Genomic DNA, 22,438 nt, shown 5'->3' with positions numbered 1-22,438 from the left:
GATTGCTTATAAAAATATACATAACACTATATTATCATTTTTTTCGCAACTTTTATTTTATAGCCCATATTTGTGAGAACCCTTTAACTAGACTTTATAGGTTGTGCAGTCATTTCCATAAATCAATTACACTTTTCTTTTCAAAATAAATAATTTTAGGCACTGTACAGTGTGCCCTCCACGCTCTCTTCTCCTCCTTCTGCCCGATGCACCATCCTGAATCCTGAATTCTGAATCCTGGGTTCAGTGTTCACTGTTCACTGTTTTGCTGCTCTGTGTACCGGAAGGTGTGTGCGAGTCCTGTGCAAGGGATCCTCCGAAAGAGCCGACCGGCCAAACTAACCGCTCCTGTCCGATGATTCCGACCCCAGGCCCATCTGGGCTGCTCCAGTTGAGTACGTCCGGACACATTGCCGCATGCAAATACAAATGTATTGTCGAAAATGGCAACCGGTTGACCAGGCCATACCCCACCATCTACCCCAACCCCTCAGCTCACGGCATGGATCGGCAGTTAATAGCTCGGCACATTGACTTTTTATTCATTTTAAATGCTCCGACATTGCAGATTTATGGCTTTTCTATTTGGGGAAAAAGGCCATGGTCGACCAACCCACCGACCGACCGACCGACCGACCGACCGACAAGCCAACGGACTCTCCGTCCGTCGCCGTCGGCTGCACTTAGCCGGCTTTTTGGGGAAACAATGCAGTGCCGGGCATCAATAAATAAACTCGCATAAATTACGCACAACCATTGGCGGAGGAGGAGCAAACACAAAGCACAAAGTGAGCAGCCACGGAGCGGAACCCACCATCTAGCCATTCTTATGGACCAGGCCAAAACCCCCCCCACCCCTCACCAGTGAAGCTCTGCCACGACGTCGATTTGCGGCTAATTGACGTTCCCAATTGATGACTCAAAGACATTTTGATGGTCTTAAAAAGACTTTATGCTGTACGTAACATTCATTGATGGAAAATGGCTTTCTTTTATGGGAAAGTTACGTAAGCGTATAAAGAGTATTTTTTCAATAAAAACGACATTTTTTGCATTCCAATAAAGTATTAAAACTCTTATATAGTATCTGAATGGACGGTTTTTATATAGCGCCATAAACGTGTCGATTAAAAAAACGAATTCTATTCATAAAAACCATTTATGTCAGATGCAAAGTATAAGGTTTAAGAACCGTTTAGTAATGAAACTGAATTAAAGGCTTAAAGACTTATTTATTACAATAATTGGAGGAAATAAAATAACATTATATATACCAGCTTCAATTGGATAAATGGAAAGAACAATTGATGTTTTAAAATAAACTAATTACTAAATTAATAAAGAGAGAATCCGAAAAAATGTAAAATCCGAACTTTAAATAATAATTATTTAAATTTTATACTTTGACTAGTGAGTACTCTGCAAAAATAAATATTCATTATAGAAAGAAATACAAACAATTTGTATTCAATAACATTAAATAATTAGTAAAGCACTTGGCAAAACATTGGCTACCTAAGGGCTTTCAATCTACTGTACAAGTTAATTTGAAAACTATTTTTTGGGAGATTTGCAGCGGCTGTCTCAGACACACCACTAGTCAAATAAATAACAGCTCTGGGTGTAAAATGCGCGTTACGATGAGTGCAATAAACGTGTCCTATTGTCGTTATCCCTGGTTTTGCTCCATGGCTCCTTGGCCCGGCAGCTTAACGAGCAGCTCATCCGGGTGACATACCACACCGAGACCGAGACCGAGACCAAGACTAGGACCAGAGCCAGGACACCAGCACACCAGGACCGGAGCTCCCAACATGCCCCAAGTCATCCTTAGTGGCTGGAAATCCTGGCAACAGTCACATACGCGACCAAAGCCAAGGCGAGCTGAGTCAAGATATGCGCTAATATTTATGTTCCTGTCAATTAAATCAGGACATGGCATATACGCCACACAGCCGGAGCTTTCCCTCTTGGTCCTTGGGCACTCTGCCGGGTCGCAGGTCCTGGCTCGCAGCTCACAGCTCACAGCTCCCGATTTTCCCGACTTTCCCGACTCCTGGTGTTGTCATGGCTGCTGTCGTTTGTTGGCCACTAACGAGGCGAGTAAAGATGCCGCAAAATCAAGGGGAAATGCTTCATTGCGCGCTACAAATTACAGCGCCACAGTTGGAACAACAATGCCGGGTTGGCGGGACATCCAGAGTGGGAAGGTGGGAAAGTGGGGAAAATGGGGGGCTGCTGATGGCTGGGGAATGTCGCTCGCATTGGCATTTTTTGCGCTCGAGGACACACAACGCAGGCGGGGATCGGCGGCGGGGGAGGAGGAGAAGTGGCCGGGGTAATGCCTCGGCAATCGGATGTTCAAAGTCGAAAAGCGTATGTGCTCGGCATGGAATCCCTGGCGCCAACATGGACCGCCATCACTGACCGACCACGTGGCCACGCTGGTTAGGAGCAAAAAAGGCGGAGTTAGGGTCCTAACAATGTGAGCTATTTTTGGGTACTGCAAAATGCTGTTCTAGGCGGACCGAATAAACTGTGTTTTGTTAAATGTTATTTAATATCGTACACAGATTCTATTCTTAAACATATTTGAATTAATATTTTAATTGAATTTCCATTAAAATTAATTTGTTTTAATACTCTATTAGACATACTTTGCTGTGAACCACGACTAAATTTTATTTTTGCATATATTCGAGTTAATATTTCAATTGAATTGCTATTCAAATTAATTTGTTATAATTCTTTATTAGGCACGATTATAAATACATTAATTGCACAAAATTAGATTTCAGATGTTCATTTTATTTTATGAACCATAACAATAAATTTCTGGCCAAACAATGATACTTTGACTATTTGCATAATACCTTAATAAACTTTAATTCTTCAAAAATAAGAAGAAAATTTGTTCCTATGCTTTTATGGCAGCTTTTATCCAAATCTGAATGGTTCTAAGTTCCAATAAAAAAAATTTAAAAAGTAGAGAAAAGAAACATAAAGGCAGACGATTTATAGTCTTATATTTATAGGGTCATTCAATAAGTTGCAAATACCCGATTCTAATGAAATGATATCGGTGTTTTGCTCCACTGATTACGATTCTATGTTTGTCGCTCCCGTAAAAAGAGCTGATTTGGCACCACTACCACTGACTCCTGCAACTGGATCTGGTGCTCTGTACAATTTATTTAGTGCCCATCAACGAGATGCCCCACACGAAGCGGCAGCCAGCGCTTCTCCTTCTTCATCACCGTTTATATTTATTTCATCCTTGTGTTTCTCTCCTGGCGTCTCCTATTTTTTTTGCTGTTTGACAAATTATGGCCACATTTGGCCTGGTAACTTCTTCGAACCGAGCTGGCCCGACCATCACAGCGTGGTCTTAAGAAATTGAAAATGAAATTGAGTTGTCAGGCTAACAAGCTTTTGGCCAGCTTCGGTCTCAAGTGGCTGGCCAAATAGGAGGATGGATACTGAGAGCAGACGACCAGGCTCAATATTCACATAGTGAACACTAAACATAAACAAAAATAAAATATATCAAGTGGAAGAAGAGAATTTATAAAAGAAAATGTGGAAAATAATGGGAGCAAAAACAACAGCATTTTTAAATTCTTCGGTATTGAAAATTAAAACAAAAACATTTTCAAATACTAACTAACAATGTTTGTAAATTATTTACGGCTTATTTAAAACGTTTATAACGAGCTGATAAAATGTTCAATAAATTCAGTTTTCTTAGGGTGAAAACTAAATTTATTACTTAATTTAACTTTTCAGCTTTATGCTGCTCTTAAGTCTATACACATTTTAGATTTTATCTAAAACAAGCATTTTTCTTATTATAGAAACAAAATAATTTAGAGGTCTACATTTTTCTATTCAGAAAATTAAAAAGTTTTTAACATACTATTTAAATTATTGTTATAAAAAAGTTATAATCACCCTTCTAATATTAAATGTACAAAATAATTCAACTCAATTTAAGTTTAGATTAAATATTTCTCGTTCTAAACCCCAAAAACAAACGATGCTCTGTATCAAATTTATTTGATTGCTTTAAAGAGAAATATCGTTGTGCATTCATCCATCCGTCCTAACTGCCATTCCCATTGCTAAAGAGCCTTCATCTCCGCACCCTGCTTGTAATTGCTTTAGCACCTCGCTGCCCCAGTAGTTGCCACCGCCTTCCCCACCAGAATAAACCTCTCATATTTCACTGGCATTTGCTCTCGCTAATGTCCCACTTGCAGTTTAAGGTCAGGCCCTTTGAGAGTTCGAGTGTGATTTCGCACAGTACGAACTCTAAATAGCAATCAACAAAAGTATGAAATTATTTTTAAATTAACAACATGGTATTTAACCAAGCAACAAATGTATTTGATTTTATTTAAATATGATTTGATTGGAATGGCTTATCATAAATAACATTTATAAAAGTTTTGTAGAAATACAAAAATTAAAGCTTTTGTGGAAATACAAAATGGAACCATTCCCATACAATGACTTTAATTTGGGGTTCCCTGATGTGGCGTGCTATTGAAAAAAATTTTTACAAAAATTACGGTCTTTTAAAAACAAAAACTCGTTTGCTTAGGTTTTATAAAATGCATTATGAAATTTTAAAAAAAAACAATTCCGGTGCCCCTAAATTTAATAGGCTGAAATTTAAGTCATTCAGATTTTCAATCCTAGCATTTTAAGAAGTTCAAAATTTAGTTTCGGGAAAAAAACATATTAAGTGAAAATATAAGAAAAATTGTTTTGCCCGACCTTATATGAACAAATATCTTGAGAAAATAAATAAAATAATAATAATAACATAAAATCAATAGTATGTGGCAATTTGTGTTCGGAATAATTAGTTTGAGCAAAAAGTGAAATGAAATGAATATCGAAGCCGAGGTTCATCCTACGCAATATTACGGTACTTGGGTTAGTTCACTGTTTCTTCTTCTATTTCTCGTTCTGTTCCTCCATTTTCCCCGCTTTTGCCCTAATGGGCGTTTTAACGATGTGAAGTCGACGGACGTCGTTGGCGCCACTCAAAAGTTAACCCAAAAACAAAACACAAAGCGAATCCGGGGAATCCTGTGCGTGTGCGTGTGTGTGTGGGTAAAGCGGTTGCGAGCTATTTTCGGCATTGTGCTAATTGAACTAAAAACTCGCAAAAAATAAAATCCAGAGAGCGCTCAACAACTAAATGAAACTAAGTAAAAAGCCTTCAATAACAACGAGAGCAAGCCGGACTGAAAATAGTTGAAACTTGCTGCAAACTCGTTTGGTCGAACGCATAACGGTAAAAGGTGGCCATTTAATTCCGTTGTTCGAACACAGGTCGAAGGAACACTGAAATTAAATGCTGTTATTTTAAAAACGTTTTTATTTAATATAACAAGAAACGGAATTCCTAAAAAAATCGTTCAGTATTCAAACATATTTAAAAAGTTTTATACAAATTTTTGTAACTGAATTTTTGGGAAGTTGATAACCTATAAATGGATAAGTCGGTCAAAATTTTTATCAAAATTTAATGGCCATACTCTCAACCGCTAACTATTCGTTTTGTTTTATTTTTGGAAAAATTGTATTTAACGTTTATTACCCATACGCCCTGTCGCCATGGTGTCGTATACGTAATTTTAACAACAATCTTAAGAATATTGCGCAACGCAATGAATTTTTGATATAATTCAATTAGATTTTTTTGATCTATAATTTTTAAAAATAATCACATATTTCATTGCAAAAATCGGTAGAAACTTGTTGATCTATAATTTTAGAAACTAATTATAAGTTTAATTGCAAAAATCAGTAGAAACTTCTGTGGCAGAAATAAACGATACATTTGAAGTCTAAAGAGTATCTTATATCAAATTTTTGTTTTCTATGTAGAAGAACAGGAGGAAGCAGCCGTATTGACTTGACTTAACTTCCTACTTTTATGGCAGCTTCCAAAGATGGCCACAGCCACGCCCCCCGGACTGCGCCCATCTCCACCAAGTCCGGTCATCTTCTTCTTGGCCAAATCTGTAAGCCAGGAGAGTTGCTACTGCTGCACGTTTTTCACAATCAATTCACGTAATCAAACAATTCAAGTGGCAAACACTGAAAATGCCAACGTCAACTGGAAAATTTTTGCGCAACCGCCCAAGTACCAACAACAACAGCTGCACAACACTCGTGCAGGAAAATAGGTGAGCTGAGATGGGCGTGCCATGGGGAGGGGGATTTGGCCGGTAGGTGGTGAGTGGGGGAGGGGAGGTCGGGGAGGGAAACATAACGTGTGTGTGAGCTCGGCATTGAACGTTGCGATTTATGCGCCAAAAACTATGCTTCGACAGCCACATGAATGAGCATCAATGGGGGAATGGAGGCGGCGGAGGGGGCGTGGCAGGACAAGGGGCGAGGGTGAGGCAGATGCTTGCAAGTTCTGCACTCGACGAAATCAAAACAAGCGAAGCGATTAGTAAATGATTAAACGAACAGAGAATACTCTTTCACAAACAATTGTTGTCGACCTTAAAAAAATACTAACCACGTTTTCTCGTTTCAACAGTAAACTAAAAGTAAGTAATTTGTAGTTTTAAACCTACTATTAGTTTATCATAAACACGAGAAATAAATTATCTTTTATAAAAAATTAAAGGCTGTCAAAACGTTTTGCATGCCAAATTTTACCTCCAGTTAAAAAGCGCAGCGACCAACATGCTAAAAAATTATATCATTTAAACAACTGATGGAATTTTAAAATAAAGTGTTTTTAAAGATCGTACAAATTTAGTCAAGTTCTCTTCTAAAGATTTCTAAAAATCTTTCGAATAATAGCAAATTGAGTTATACATTTTTGATTAGCCCCACTGTCCTTTCCTTGAATTCGTCAAAAGAGTCAATTGAGAAATTACAATTAAATTAAATAAAGCGTTAAACTTTGCTGGCCTCGATTTATTTTTAGCTACCCGAAATGAAATGAAATCCAATGGCTGGGGGAACTGCCGTTTGGGGCATTATCGAAACCCTCCTCGATGGCACGTTACCCCATCCCGCCTAGAGAATTTTCCACCTTTGCTGCTGGCCAACGCAAACACAAGCAAACTCCTCGACGCCGCCGCTTTTGGCTTTTGTTGACGAAAAAAAAATATATATAGAAAGGAAAAAAATCCAACAAGAAGAATTTCTAAACTTGTGGAAAAAGTTGTCGCTAAATTGTGGAGAAAGTTGCCGCAACAACTGGCGGATACGTAGGGGAATGCCATCCAGGAATCGGAGTGGTCCTGGGATTGGGATTGGGATTGGGATCGGGAGACATTTGCAGTGCACTGTGTTGACCCATTTGGTGGCCCAAGCCCAGGACAAGTTGATTGCGGCAATTGCAATTGGAAAACTGCCCAGGGGAAAACGGGAAAACTTTGCAGTCGCACGGGCGGGCAGACAGAGTGCCATTTCCCCAGACGTCCAGCAATCAAAGATCTGCATATCAGGGGGAAATACTATATACTTTACTTACATGACATTTACCAAGATAGCCAGGCCCGAGGTGATCAGCATGATCTTCGCATTCACTTCATAGTCGCCGCTAATTAGACGTCCGATGGCCAGCCAGACGAGAATCCCTGTGATGACCCAGATCATGAAGACGGAGGCCATGGCGCCAATAACCTCAGCCCGATACCAGCCGAAGGACATCCTGTCAAAGATAAAAGGGAGTCAGCTTAATTAATGTGAAGGCAGGTGAAGATAATGAGTTTGCGATGGGAAGGAGAATAATTTCTACTTGCCACACGATAGCGTTGGCAAAACTTTGTTAGTTTGGCGAGAAAATAACTTTTCGAACTAATAGTTTGTTAGTTGTGCATAAAACTAGTCCGCTTTAAATTTTCAAGTAATTATTTGGTTTTTAAACATTTTATTTGTTTTAAATTTTGCTTGATTTAAATATGAAATTCTTTAAATTTTATATACTTTCTGGTAGTTAAATTTCCCGTGCTCCAAAAATTCTTAAATTATTTATTGTTTCCACGTGGTATTACAATTTTCACTCTTCCACAAGTTGTGCATCTACTAAGTCTTTACTAAAAGTCTTTTAAACACGACCCAGCTAAAATAGCTTTATGTTAATACATTCCTTTAAAGTTATAATTTATATGTATTTTATATTTTAAATAAATTTGACAAGCTGTTTATGTTTAATCAATAAGCCCAACATTCATTCGTCACAAGTGAAACGCTTTCCAATTACCGAAATGTGTCGCCTTCAATAAAATGATATCCTCTTTAAAAGCATTAAAGCAAATCGGATGTCAAAAGCTGAACTTCTCAGCCACAAAACGAAACACAAATTTCTGATGACATGAAGTGCGGGAAATGTGGGGTAGTTAAAAATTAACATGACTTGATAAATGTGACCAAAATTTGTCAAATGCTATTTTAATTTGAGTTTGTTTGGGGGCGCGGCAGGGCTTTTCCCTCAGATGATAACTTTTGGCAAGGAAGTGGGGAGTGTTCCCGAATTTCCCTAATGTAATGAGCGTTTTGCATGTGCTGCCCCCCTTCTCATTTTTCGTGTATTATTATTTTTATACCATTGCAGATGGTATTATAATTTCAGTCAAAAGTTTGCAACGCAGTGAAGGAGACATTTTCGACCCTATAAAGTATATATATTCTTGATCAGGATCACCTCCTGAGTTGATATAGCCATGTCCGTCTGTCCGTCTGTCCGTCTGTCCGTCTGTCCGTCTGTCCGTCTGTCCGTCCGTCCGTCCGTTTCTACGCAAACTAGTCCCTCAGTTTTAAAGCTATCTGCTTGAAACTTTCCCAAAAGTTGTCTTTCTATTGCAGGTAGTATATAAGTCGGAACGAGCCGGATCGGGCGACTATATCATATAGCTGCCATATAACTGAACGATCGGAAAAGCCATAACGTTGGTGTTTTTAAAGTTAGGAAGTTGGGATTTTCTATAAGTTTTATTTTTGGCCAATTAATCCGACCTACCGAATTTCATAAGGATCGGACGACTATATCCTATAGCCGCCATAAAACTGATTGATCGGAAATGCCATAACTTGGGTGTTTGTAAAGTTAGGAAGTTGGGATTTTCTATGGGTTTTATTTTTGGCCAATCAATCCGACCTACCAAATTTCATAATGATCGGCCGACTATATCCTATAGCTGCCATATTACTGAACGATTGGAAATGCCATAACTTTGGTGTTTTTAAAGTTAGGAAGTTGGGACACATACATCATATGAATGATTTTGAAGAATATAATTTACAGAATATTCTGCAAGGGTATATCAACTTCGGCTTCGGCCGAAGTTAGCTTTTCTTTCTTGTTTGTATTTTTTTTGGTTGGGTCAAAGTCAACACCTGAACGGCGACGGCGACCAAGTCGAGGGTTGTTCAATTAAAGCCCAACCCAGACCAGAAAACAAACCAAGCCACATCAGAACGAGGACCAGGAACAGGACCAAAACCAAGGACCAACCGGTAACCGACAGGTGGGGAACGAAGTGGAGGAGGGTGACTACCACTCTCGTTATAAAATTGAAATAATGGCAAAAGGCAACAATTTTGCCAGCCTGCTAACTAATGCGATGCCAGAAGGCAGCAGGCAGCAACAGCAACGAATGTCTCGCCATAATAATACAATTTAATTTCCAGCAAACATCCGTCGTATCCCCACTCCACCGCCCGCCCCTAAAAAACCTTCAAAACCCCCCACCCAGCAATGCCAATGTATGGCGGAGCTTTCTATATGTGTATATACAAATATATACGCAAGTTAGGGCTTGCAGTTGGCGTTGCAAGTGCAGCCATTTGCTTAATGACCGCCTGCTGCTGGCGGCCCACCCCCTCGTCCTTCGGCCCTTTCTATTCCCAGCGGAGGAGCAGCAACATCGCTACCTCAATGGCGGTTCCGGGCACACTGGGATCGGGTGCGATAATTAAAAGAAAGTAGCCAAAACACTTAATTGGGATTAGCGATAATGAAATATGGTAGTGTGTCCCGCCAAGCAAACATTTTGGCACGGAACAAAATGAATTAAAGGGCACTACGAAGTAAAAACAATGCTATTGGTAACACACACAAATATTCTTAAGGTTATTGAATAGTTTAATAAAATCTTCATTATTTCACTTTCTTTCAATCAGAAAACTCTTGAATTTAAGAATGACTATACAATATACTTCTTCAAATCAGCCCTTTTGAATTCCTCTGCAAAAATTGTTTGCATCGTACATTAATGAGAAAATAAATTAATTTCATAACCATTTTAACATAAACGATATTGAAAATTATTTTTCAGAATAATATAATCGTTTCGTAATATAATCTATGTTTGCCTTAAAACATTTCGAAAAAATATATATTTCTATAGTTTTTATCTTAATAAATAAAACTGTTTGAAGATTAGTTCTATAATTCAAATTTCGTTAAATAAAAATTCTAGTAAGCAAATGCACTCCAAAAAACATATATTTCCATCATTCATTAGGACGAAAATTACGGTTATAATTGAATCAATCCACTGTACCGTCCCTAGCTTTTTCCTCGCTCTGCTCTTCGTTTTCTGCGTTTGCCTTTGCAATTGTGCAAATGTGTTTTGTTTTGATAAATTAGGCTTGTCAACTCGGCAACGGCAAAATGGTAGGTGCGGGCGCAGGAGCCAAAAATAAGGTAGAAGGCTGCGAACCGCACTGAAACCAAACCCGGCCAGAGGACCAGGCCCAAGGAGAGTGGCATTCAGCCAGACTGAGACTGGGACTGCTGCAACATGCAGCAGCAGCAGCAACAGCAGCAACAGCAGCAACAGCAGCAGCAGCAATAGCAGCCACATGCAGCACAAGAGCAACTGGAACAGAAACAGAGGCAGAAACAGAAGCAACATCAACGCACAGGAGACGAAGGAGACCCAGTCTGAGAGTCTGGTGGCAAGAGCGAATTTACAAAATTACCATGCAACACGCTTGAAATTGCAAAAGTTTTTCATTATTCACTTTGTGGCTGCAGTCGAGTCGTCGAGTGAGTGAGATTTTTGCATGAATGAGCAGAACGTGCCGCTTTCCCTCTCCTTCTTCTAGTTGAGCCCAAGATGGATGCTGTGGCGGAAAGAGGGGGCTGGAATGTGGGGCGTGGCAGATACAGGAGCGGGGGCAGGGAGGGGACCTCCCAAAGACCAATTGAAAAATGTGCAACGGCCGAATGTATAGTGCGCAGCAGCAACAGCAGCCAACAGTGGTGCCAAAAATCTTATTTTTTTTAACCAGAAAGATCTAACAAATTCAAATGGATATAGTTTTATGAAATTTAAAAAAATATCTTAATCTTTTTCTAAGTTTTTCAGCTAAAGCTTTGTTTACCATCAGATTTATATATTTTCATCGAAACCGTAAATAAATAAATATTCAAAATATTAATAAATATTGTAATTGACTTGTTTTAAGCATTTTTATTACTTCCTCATTTCTGCAATGATTTTTATCTCAAATTACTTAAATTAGAGAAGGTTAAAATAAAGAAGAGTTAGGGATTTTTAAAATTTTACAGAATTTGAGACCGTAATGAAATCTCCCAGAGACTTTAAAAAGTGAAGCCATATGCAAGTATAAAATATGACGATTGTCAATTTTATAACTTTAAGGTTTTTAATTTATATTTGAAAGTATATTCCCACTATTATAAAATAAATAATAAAAAACAAATCTTGCAAATCCAAAATTCCCTTAGGCGAGTAGAAGACTACTAACTTAAAAAGGGTCAAATCGCCATCTCTTTCAGCAATAGCAACAAAACCATCCACAGACGCTGGAGGAAGGCACTGAAAATTTGGGAACAGGCTTTTCGCCTAATTAGACGATGGCGAATGGGAAATGCAGGCAGCAGCGAAGGATATGGAGGATGGCCAAGTCGAGCGACAGAAATTATGGAGGCAGCGCAGCCATATAAGAGTGGAATATAAATTGCAGGGCAATGCAGATATACTCGTTAGAGGGCGACATTTTCTCTAAGAGCTTATTTTCTATAAGAACTCATAGAAATAAGTCCTAAAAAGATATTATCACTAACTAAAATTGCTATTTCATACAAAATATTTTATATATAAGTATACAATTTTTAATATTGGTTGGCATTCCTCCTGATATTTCCTAGTATAACAGTGACTATTGTAAGGTATATTTATATACATAATAAAACATTGAAATAAAGATAAAATTTATATTCATTTAGGACTTTTCAGAAAAGCAATAGCTTACTGTCGTTTGAAATTAAGGCTTTTTAGTTTCCTGAGTCTTCTTTAAATGGCTATACCCCAGCTGGAGTTAGTATATTCAGGGAATAGTTTTATGTTATTTCCCTAAGCGGGCTCTCAAGTCACCCGTTTCGGTGATAAAGGAGGACGCACACGAACCGTCTCCTAAGGAGTTTTTGGCATCAGCCAGGAACAAAAGGAAATGCGAAAAAGATTGAAACTTTACGTTTTATTGATTTCCCTTACCGGCAAACGACTTTTGGCAGTGTCTTCATTTGGCGGGTAGTACTTACCGCTGCGTAGATGGGCGTCCGGCAATCCAGATGGCAAACAACGAGATCATAAAACTGGCGAAATCGGTGAGCAAATGTGCGGCGTCTGTTGCGATGGCCAGACTGTTCGATAGGACGCCACCTGTTCCAGGTTCCGGGGTGAAAGTAAATAAATGCGCAAAAAATTAACTCGGCAATCTGTGGAACTTGTGGACGTTGATTGGGGGCTGAATGGAGGAACGGAGGAGACCGGGTGACAATCCCCCACCGGCTTAAGTCGGAAAACATTAAAAGGGCGGGCAGCTGGATCTCTTTCTCTCTATTTTCCATTATCGCAACAACGATTTCGATTTGAAAGCGAAAGAAAAGTGCAAAGCGGGTGGCGCAAAAAAAGGGGAGAAATCCTTTCGCCCCAACTGGGCACCACCTCCTTTTCGTCCTTGGTCCTTTTCCGGGCGAACATTGTAGGTAATTGCAAAGCGATTAACGGCAACAGCCGTCGAAGCACCGACGACGACATCGTCACCACTCGAAAATTAAATGTTTATTGTATAACCAACCCCAGTGTCGTCATAAATGGGGGAGGGTTGACAGGGCAGACAGTAAGCCCTTCCGGTCGCCATATTGTTGCACTTCCGGTCCTCAGTTTTTAATCGTCTTCTCGTCGTCGTCGACGTCGTCTCCTTCGTGTCCTTTTTCCCTTATTCCTTCCTCGTTGCCCGCATTGTTTGACTTAACTTTTTTTCGCTTTTCAGTCTTTACGTTTTGTTTATTTGTTGGCTCAGATTCTCAGAGGTGAGCAAAATTAGTTTGGGAATTGAGAGGCAGACAGAAGAGAAATTGCAAAAGGAATTGATGGAGAAAGAGTCCTTTGTAAAGGATGAATTGGGAGCAGACGGCAAACGAGGGCCCAAATGTCGGAAGTTTCCCTAGTACATATATCAACTCAACTCACCCACGATTTCGGCAATCATGAAGACCAAACAGAGGATGCTAGCTATGATCAGTTTCCGGCGAGCCTTCACGTCCACGCCCTCGCTGCGGGCCCGATGACAGTGATCTCGGACTGAAAAATAATTAAAAACGGGAAATTAATCATAACATATTTTAAATTAACTAAAATAGCAAAGGGTTTATAACTAAATCTCGTTTTAAATTTCTACTTTATCATTATTATTATTAAAGTATTATTTACTACACATAATTAGTTAGTTAAATATATTTTAGTCAAAAGTTTGCAACGCTATGAAGACTATCGTTATTTGATAGAGAAGAATAAATATTGGTTTTAAGTATTATTCAATTTTTTAAATGGGACCTTGAAGAGTTAGTGTATTGACTAACAAACTTTTCTTATAAAAACTTCGTTTTGCCGAAGCTACCCTTCTTTCTTGTTTTTTAATGTACAGAATTAACTGATATCATGAAACAAGACATTTATTTATAACTTATTTGTACAACAATAGACTATCATTAAAGAACAAACTTTCATTTCATCCCAACTCAATTACAATACATTTTATTTCCATAATTGGATTGTAACTTTAACAATAATGAATCGCCCATTTTTATTGATTTTAATTATTTGTTGTCGTTTACAAACTTGATCGCCATTGAATAAATTTCATGATCTTCTTAAGCCCGGCTTAAAACTGTTAAGCCTTTTTTCTGCGAAAGTGTTAAATTAACAATGTGGCACTGCACACATGCAAAGCGCACTGGATTCCCTTTGGGGGAATAAGTTTTCCCTTTTGCCCATCTGTTATGCCGCTGAGCATGCAATACATATTTACAAAACAGGCATTTAAATTTATTTAACATGGTACGTGAATAATGACCACCAGCGCAGCTCCAGCTCCAGCTCCAGCCCCTGATCCTGCCACGCCCCTCTCATATGGATACGGTATATGTATATGGCCCATTTCCGGGAGTTTCCCCGCTTGTTTTTTATGTTATTTCTACATTTTTTTCCTGTTGGTTTTATTCATTTTGGGTGTCAGTGACAGGCGAAAGTTGGTAGTTGGTAGTTGCTTGGCTTGGTTGGGTTCGCCAGTTGTGCTGGCTGGTTGGTTGGTTGGTTGCTCTTGGTCGGCTAGGAGCAGTCTATTAAATACTTTATTGCATTTGTCGCAGCCGTATTTCATGCTTTGTCATTTCCGCTGCATTTTCTTTGCACTTGCTCTGGTCGCCACCGCCCACTCCTCGATTTTCCTTGCAGCGCAGCTTTCCATTGTCCGGAGCGGGAAAAGCGGTAAAAGCTACAGGAGCACATACATGTCCGTATGCATATGCTCCGGTGGCTAGCTGCTCTGCCAGAGGAAGCCATAGAGATGAGCACTTGCTGACTAGTTTAGCTTCTATTAATTTGTATGATGTATACTTAAATTTCGCTTTCATGATAAGGCAAAAGTAGAATTTAAGCAGAGAAAATCAACGGTTTACTGATATATTTGCAATAAAAGATAGCTTTTAATTATACCCTTGCAGAGGGTATTATAATTTTGGTCAAAAGTGTGCAACGCAGTGAAGGAGACATCTCCGACCCTATAAAGTATATATATTCTTGATCAGGATCACCTCCTGAGTTGATATAGCCATGTCCGTCTGTCCGTCTGTCCGTCTGTCCGTCTGTCCGTCTGTCTGTTTCTACGCAAACTAGTCTCTCAGTTTTAAAGCTATCGAATTGAAACTTTGCACACACCCTTCTTTCCTTTGCACGCAGTATATAAGTCGGAACGGCCGGGATCGGCCGACTATATCCTATAGCTGCCATATAACTGAACGATCGGAAATGCCATAACTTTGGTGTTTTTAAAGTTAGGAAGTTGGGATTTTCTATGGGTTTTACATTTGGCCAATCAATTTGACGTACCAAATTTTATAAGGATCGGCCGACTATATAGTATAGCTGCCATATAACTGAACGATCGGAAATGCCACAACTTTGGTGTTTGTAAAGTTAGGAAGTTGGGATTTTCTATGTGTTTTGTATTTGGCCATTCAATTTGACGTACCAAATTTTATAAAGATCGGCCGACTATATCCTATAGCTGCCATATAACTGATTGATCGGAAATGCCATAACTTTGGTGTTTTTAAAGTTACGAAGTTGGGATTTTTTATGAGTATTAAGAATGCATCATATGAATAATTTTGGAAAATATAATTTACAGAGTATTCTGCAAGGGTATATCAACTTCGGCTCCGCCCGAAGTTAGCTTTCCTTTCTTGTTATACCCTTGCAGAGGGTATTATAATTTTGGTCAAAAGTGTGCAACGCAGTGAAGGAGACATCTCCGACCCTATAAAGTATATATATTCTTGATCAGGATCACCTCCTGAGTTGATATAGCCATGTCCGTCTGTCCGTCTGTCCGTCTGTCCGTCTGTCCGTCTGTCCGTCTGTCTGTCCGTCTGTCTGTCCGTCTGTCTGTCCGTCTGTCTGTTTCTACGCGAACTAGTCTCTCAGTTTTAAAGATATCGAATTCAAACTTTGCACACACCCTTCTTTCCTTTGCACGCAGTATATAAGTCGGAACGGCCGGGATCGGCCGACTATATCCTATAGCTGCCATATAACTGATTGATCGGAAATGCCATAACTTTGGTGTTTGTAAGGTTAGGAAGTTGGGATTTTATATGGGTGTTATATTTGGCCAATCAATCCGACCTACCAAATTTCATAAGGATCGGCCGACTATATCTTATAGCTGCCATATAACTGATTGATCGGAAATGCCATAACTTTGGTGTTTGTCAAGTTAGAAAGTTGTGATTTTCTGTGGGTTTTATTTTTGCCCAATCAATCCGACATATCAAATTTCATAAGGATCGGCCGACTATATCCTATAGCCGCCATATAACTGATTGATCGGAAATGCCATAACTTGGGTGTTTGTAAAGTTAGAAAGTTGGGATTTCCTATGGGTTTTATTTTTGGCAAATTAATCCGACCTACCAAATTTCATATGGATCGGCCAACTATATCCTGTAGCTGCCATATAACTGAACGATTGGAAATGCCATAACTTTGGTGTTTTTAAAGTTAGGAAGGTGGGATTTTTTATGAGTATTAAGAATGCATCATATGAATAATTTTGGAGAATATATCTTGCAGAATATTCTGCAAGGGTATTTCAACTTCGGCTCCGCCCGAAGTTAGCTTTCCTTTCTTGTTTTAAATGAATTAGCTCAATTTATAGTTCATTTAGGCTTACATATGACGACTACAGAATATGTTATAGACACAAATTTTTGATAGAAGGATATGAAACCTTAAGAAATTATAAATTCTCTACTAAATTCATCACCTAAATTTTGAATGAAAATTATAATTTCGAAATCAACAAGAAAGGAAGCAAACTTCGGCATGCCGAAGTTTATATACCCTTGCAGTTATAATAATTATTCAGTGTATTTATTTGGTCAGAAAGAAAATGACAGCCATCAAATCGCGTAAATTGGCCTTATATTTATACCCGTTACTCGTAGAGTAAAAGGGTATATTGTATTCGTGCAAAAGTATGTAACAGCTAGAAGGAAGCGTTTCCGACCCTATAAAGTATATATATTCTTGATCAGGGTCACTAGCCGAGTCGATATAGCCATGTCCGTCTGTCCGTCTGTCCGTCTGTCCGTCTGTCCGTCTGTCCGTCTGTCTGTCCGTCTGTCTGTCTGTCTGTCCGTATGAACGCTGAGATCTCGGAAACTATAAAAGCTACAAGATTGGCATTTTGCATGTAGATTTGAGCAGTTCCTACGCAGCGCAAGTTTGTTTCAAAATGGTGCCACGCCCCCTCTGACGCCCACAATCGCTTATATTTTAAAAATTTAAATATTTCGGAAAAGTAAAAATGCAGTTTTATTGTGTTTATCAATACCTATCGAAATGTAGAAGAAATTTTTCAAATCGGACCATTCGTTAAAAAGTTATGCGTGATCAAAGATTCTATCTCCATCTCCCTCGCACCCCCTTTACCTGAGTAACGGGTATCTGATGGTCGGGGCACCCGACTATAGCGTTCTCTCTTGTTTTATCATGTTAATATATAGTAAATGAACCTATTTAATTTTATCGGATTGTTGCTAGTTTCAGTGATATTTATTTCGAAATTCACGTACTCAGCCCCCACACCACGACAAGGTCTCAATCCACGAGGGGGAAACTATATTTGCTTAAATAATAAAGATAAATACAATTAGAATATATATACAATTATCTTTTTACAATTTATATTATATCTATTTATTTTATTTATTTACAATTGAGCGCTTATTATATAATAGTTATATTTCTTTACAAGCTATAACTGAGGAAAATTCCATCATGATGACTATATGGTGTTTCATATATGAGGGCGAGGGTTTCCGGAATTCGAGCATCAGTAAATATCCAATCAATCTGCGTAAGGTGTTTTGTTGTTGGAGAGCTGTTTGTTCCAAAAAGGTTATACGCATTTAAAATTGCCTCCAGAGAATCAGTTCTTAAGTATCTGCAAATATTAAAATCTCCTAATATTACCACTTTATTATTATCTATTCTGCGTACTTTTTCGACGTCAGCTTTAATTTCATTTCGAAATCTTGTAATAGGAAATCTAGGACTCCTATATACAATTAAAAATGACGTGTCAAGAAATTTAAATGCAATTGATTGATAGGTGCTCATCGGGCTTATTGATTTAGTTGTTTCGAACAAAAATACAACATTTTGCGAAATACTCTGCTTAGCATAGATGAGTATTCCGTTCTTCCCAATACCATTCAAACGATTGCTATCTATTCTCCTTATAATGTCAAAATCTCTTATATTATACTCTTCATGTGGAAGAGTCCAGGTTTCAACAAAACATAAAAAGTTTGCGGAACAAATAATTTTGTCGTTGGCAATATCTTCGTGATGAGCACGAAGAGACTCAACATTGTGGTAATACAATGAGATGGCATAATTTCTATTGAACAAGAATTCGTATTGCGTAGTCAAAGCCTTTTCCCCTCTTAAACATTGAAGTTCTTCTTGGACATTTGTTGCTCCAAATCTAGTTGGAGGAACAAAGTCTCCTAAAAGGAAAAGACCCGATGCGCATGTTGCCCTGCTGCATCCTACGTAAAGCGAAGCTCGCTTAATGCCTCTTTTAAGATGCACTGCGACTTTGCTGTAGGTTGCTCCTTGGCTTTTGTGGATGGTAATAGCCTCAGCAGGAACAACTGGGAATTGCTTACGATCAATCGAAGAATGTCCTGAATTTCCGCACTGAAAAACTCGGGCTGTTTTCTGAATGGGAGTCCAACCGGGATTATCATTCCTTCGAACTTTTGACCTGGCTATGGCCCCAACCGTAGGATCTGAAAACTTTATCCACAGTCCTGTAACTATATGGGAGCCGTTAACCATGCAATGGTCAATTTGCATTAATTGGCCAGTTGCACCATTTAGTAGTCCGTCATTTGTGTCTATATTGACGGTAACCATATACTTTGCCGTTGTTTTTAGCTGAAGAATATATGGTAAGCCCTGGGTTTCTGAGGTTTTCATATTTTGGGCCATTCTTAACGTCCTGACTCTATTGCTTTCTGACATATTTGCTGATTTAACAGTATCTATGGCAGTTGAAAAGAACTCTTCAGTCTGAATTTGGGCAAGCTTAAAGGTATTATAATGGGTAACCTCATCATTAGAGCAGAACAAATGAATTGCGTCATCAGCAACCTCGGTGGGTGAAACAACTCTTTGCCTAAGAAGCTCTACATCTGCGTCTGTCATATTAGCCTCGGACATATTATTTAATGCCAAAGCAAACGCGTGATCGTCCCGTTGTCTCATTATTTCAGTTAACTCAAAAAACTTAAAATTATTCCAAAGGTTAGCTCCGGCAAGAATGTTATAGGGGTTATTACTATTTTCTAGGAATATCCACCGATCCCCAACTGGGCTAAGCTGCTTCAGATCTCCAAACACTATTATTGATTTTCCACCAAAAATTAGATCTTGAGTTCTAAAAATTTGTCGAAGTCTTTGATCTAAATACCCAAGCATTTTCGATCCGACCATGGAAATTTCATCTATAATAATTAATTGGATGTCAATTAACTTGCAATGCAAAGTGTTTAAAGAATCATTATTTAAGGGTCTTAACGGACCCGAAGATTGATTAACAGGAAGGGAGAAAACAGAATGAAGCGTAAGTCCTCCAATCCCAAAAGCAGCTTTTCCAGTAGGAGCACAAAGTAAAACCTTTGCAGAATCAGTTGCCCCAGGAAGCTTATTCGCCCGCCACGTTATAGACTGATATATTGTTGAAATCAGCCTACTTTTTCCGACTCCAGCACCTCCACCAACATATTCATAAAAAATGTTCTTTGCTGCAACATTATGCATTACATGGGCGTAATACTGGCGTTGCTTAAAGTTAAGCGACCTAGTAAGGGAGCAAAGTGTGTCTTCAGATACCAAAGGAGGAAGTCTAATAAGTTGAAGTTCTCCATCCTCTGGGTTATTTTCAATGTCATCTTGGAGTACATTTACGTTTTGCCCAACGTTTGGTACTGCCAAGGCTCTAAACTCTTCATCTAGGTATTGGGAGGCAAGCCCCTCAGCAAGATGACTGTTTGGTTCTCTATCAAAATTTTGCAATTCTTGAAGAACCCTCTCCAATTCCATATCATCAAACACATCATATTGCTCTTTGTTGGCCTTGATTATTTCAAAATTATTTCTGAATGTACTTTCATTGTCATTTAAAATAAGTTCCGATTCCTCACTCCTCCACGGAAAGAAAAGCATTACATGCTCTCTAAAATAATCAGATGGGGAAGAGTTTAAGCTAAAGCGAACCCATCTAAGAATTAAGGCATGCTTACGCCTTTTCACACTACCAGTCCCATCTAGCAGTGCGAAACATTGTTCAGCAATGGCGTTTTCCTCATCTGGTTCCAAGTCGATCGGTTCATCATAATCTTCGTTGGACCTTTCTGTTCGAGAGTTGGACTTGCCGAATTTGTACCAAGCCGCAAATTCTGCAAGACATATTGACTCTAATTGTTCATGCCTTTGTACATACCGATCAAGTAAGTTTTTCTCAAAGATATCAGTGGAGTTTTCAGGAAGCTGTTCTATTTCCCTATTAGATCGCACTATCCGCACTCTTTTATCTGGATGGCAAGTGTTAACAAAAATATTTCCTTCGCTAGCCTCTGACATGTGTAATCCCAAAATGTTGTAGGCTGCTTCTTGGGCAGAAATCTCTGTAGCGTTAATGAACTTGCTCCCGAGATGCTGCAGTTTTCTTTTAACTGAAATATTTCCGTGACTTATTTCAGTCATTGCTTCGCGAAGGAGTTGCGACACTCCACGGTTGGATTTGTTAATGTAGTTAACTATATAACTACAACACGCGTACGCATCTAGGATAAATTGAATATCCATGTTTGCTCTATGTAAGCCCAAAATATTTTTGTTGTAAGCATTTAACAACCTGTCGGAAAATTTGCGACGAAGAAATATCTGAGGTTTTTTTAGGCTGGAGCGAATGGCAAACTTATATTCTTCAAATGTAGTATCAAGGTGGGTCAGGAAAAGGTTAAAATTATTAAAAGTGCCTGCTTCTTCATCGGAACTAGACTTTAAAAGCTCTTTAATTTTTTTAAACAATTCTTTAGAATGTTCAACATTGGTTTCGTTTTCTTCTAATGGATATAACACCAATGTTTCAGGCATTGGAGGGTATGGCATATTGAAGCGGCAGAATTCCTGGCCACGCAGCTCTCTTAAACATGAAGAGCTGTGCTTATGGCGCTGGTATTGAATAAATTCTTGCAATTCAGGATCTTCTCCGCTAGTAGTAATAAACCGATCAACAAAACGTATAACTTGATCGCAATTCTCTGCTCCGTCCAGCCTTGGAGCTTCAGAAAGCCAGTACATGCCATGAGAGTGTGGCGATCCCCTGTGCTGAAACTCGATCCTCCAATAATAGTGGACTAGGGTATATTCGCCAAATATCTCAGAACTTTTGAAAACTTTCAGCAATTGTCGGAGCCTGTAGTCAAAGTAACGGGAGCATGTTACTGGGTCAGATCGGATTAAGCGAGCTTTTTCGGTACTCGAAAGAGCTGCCGCTTCGTCCTCATTTATATTTTTGCCATCCACCAAAAGAGAAATAATAACTAACAGCTCATTCCATCTAGATTCAGCAGCGGAAAGAGTTATGAAAAATGTAGGCAACCCAAATTGTCTTATCATGGCAATAACTTTTTTTTTTTCAGCCTCCCAATGAGCTGGGGCGGAACGTAGACCTTTAAGAATATGATACCCGTCGTCATGCTGTACAAGTCTGTCAACAAATGATTCATCCCTTATATTTGCAGCAGTTACCGCACCTGACTTTTTTCGTAGGGCGATGGAAATTGTGTTTTGAATTCGCTGCATCTCATAAAACTTGTACATATAAAGGACTTTAGGTACCACTGCACAACGACGGTCGTAGAAACGAATCTGTGATCTAGCTTTCTTTGCATAGGTCACATTGGCCTTAAATATTTCACCGCAAGATATAGTTGGGAACGAAAGTTCTTCCGCATCTTCATCTAGGGTTAGGTTTGTTGGACGGCGGCCTTCCCCAGGGGCCAAAGCAATACGTTCGAGCTCAGTATTGTTATTTTCTAATAAAGTTTCATGACCGCCTGGATTTAGCTCTTCTTCTTGTTGATCGATTTGTTGAGAATAAAGCTGTTGTCGCAATAGTTGTTCAACTTCTTCTCGATCAGATTCATCTGCGATAAAAGGTAATTCTTCCCTATCGCCAACTTGGTTAAGCCAGTCATTATCAAATATGATATTGTGTTTTCTGTACAGTTCAGTGTTAACTAAATACCGTACAGCTTCAAGGACCCGAGCTGGTCGAA

The 22,438-nt window shown here is 38.9% G+C and overlaps 1 protein-coding gene across 2 annotated transcripts in view; it reads right to left on the bottom strand.

The window, feature by feature from the left end:
* LOC108038928 (zinc transporter 2) overlaps window positions 1-22,438 on the bottom strand; it is a 48,815-nt gene that overhangs the window by 2,942 nt on the left and 23,435 nt on the right. For both annotated transcript variants that reach the window (XM_044460504.1, XM_044460505.1), the window contains 3 exons: window positions 13,491-13,601; window positions 12,557-12,677; window positions 7,514-7,693 (listed from right to left, as the gene is read on the bottom strand). In XM_044460504.1, coding sequence (XP_044316439.1) covers window positions 7,514-7,693; window positions 12,557-12,677; window positions 13,491-13,601 — 412 coding nt within the window. The remainder of the gene's footprint in view (window positions 1-7,513; window positions 7,694-12,556; window positions 12,678-13,490; window positions 13,602-22,438) is intronic.

This window comes from Drosophila rhopaloa, unplaced genomic scaffold, assembly GCF_018152115.1.
Source record: "Drosophila rhopaloa isolate 14029-0021.01 unplaced genomic scaffold, ASM1815211v1 contig_2, whole genome shotgun sequence".
NCBI classification, from domain to species: domain Eukaryota; kingdom Metazoa; phylum Arthropoda; class Insecta; order Diptera; family Drosophilidae; genus Drosophila; species Drosophila rhopaloa.
Note: the sequence above shows the minus strand (reverse complement) of the source record. Positions and strands in the feature narration are given on the sequence as shown.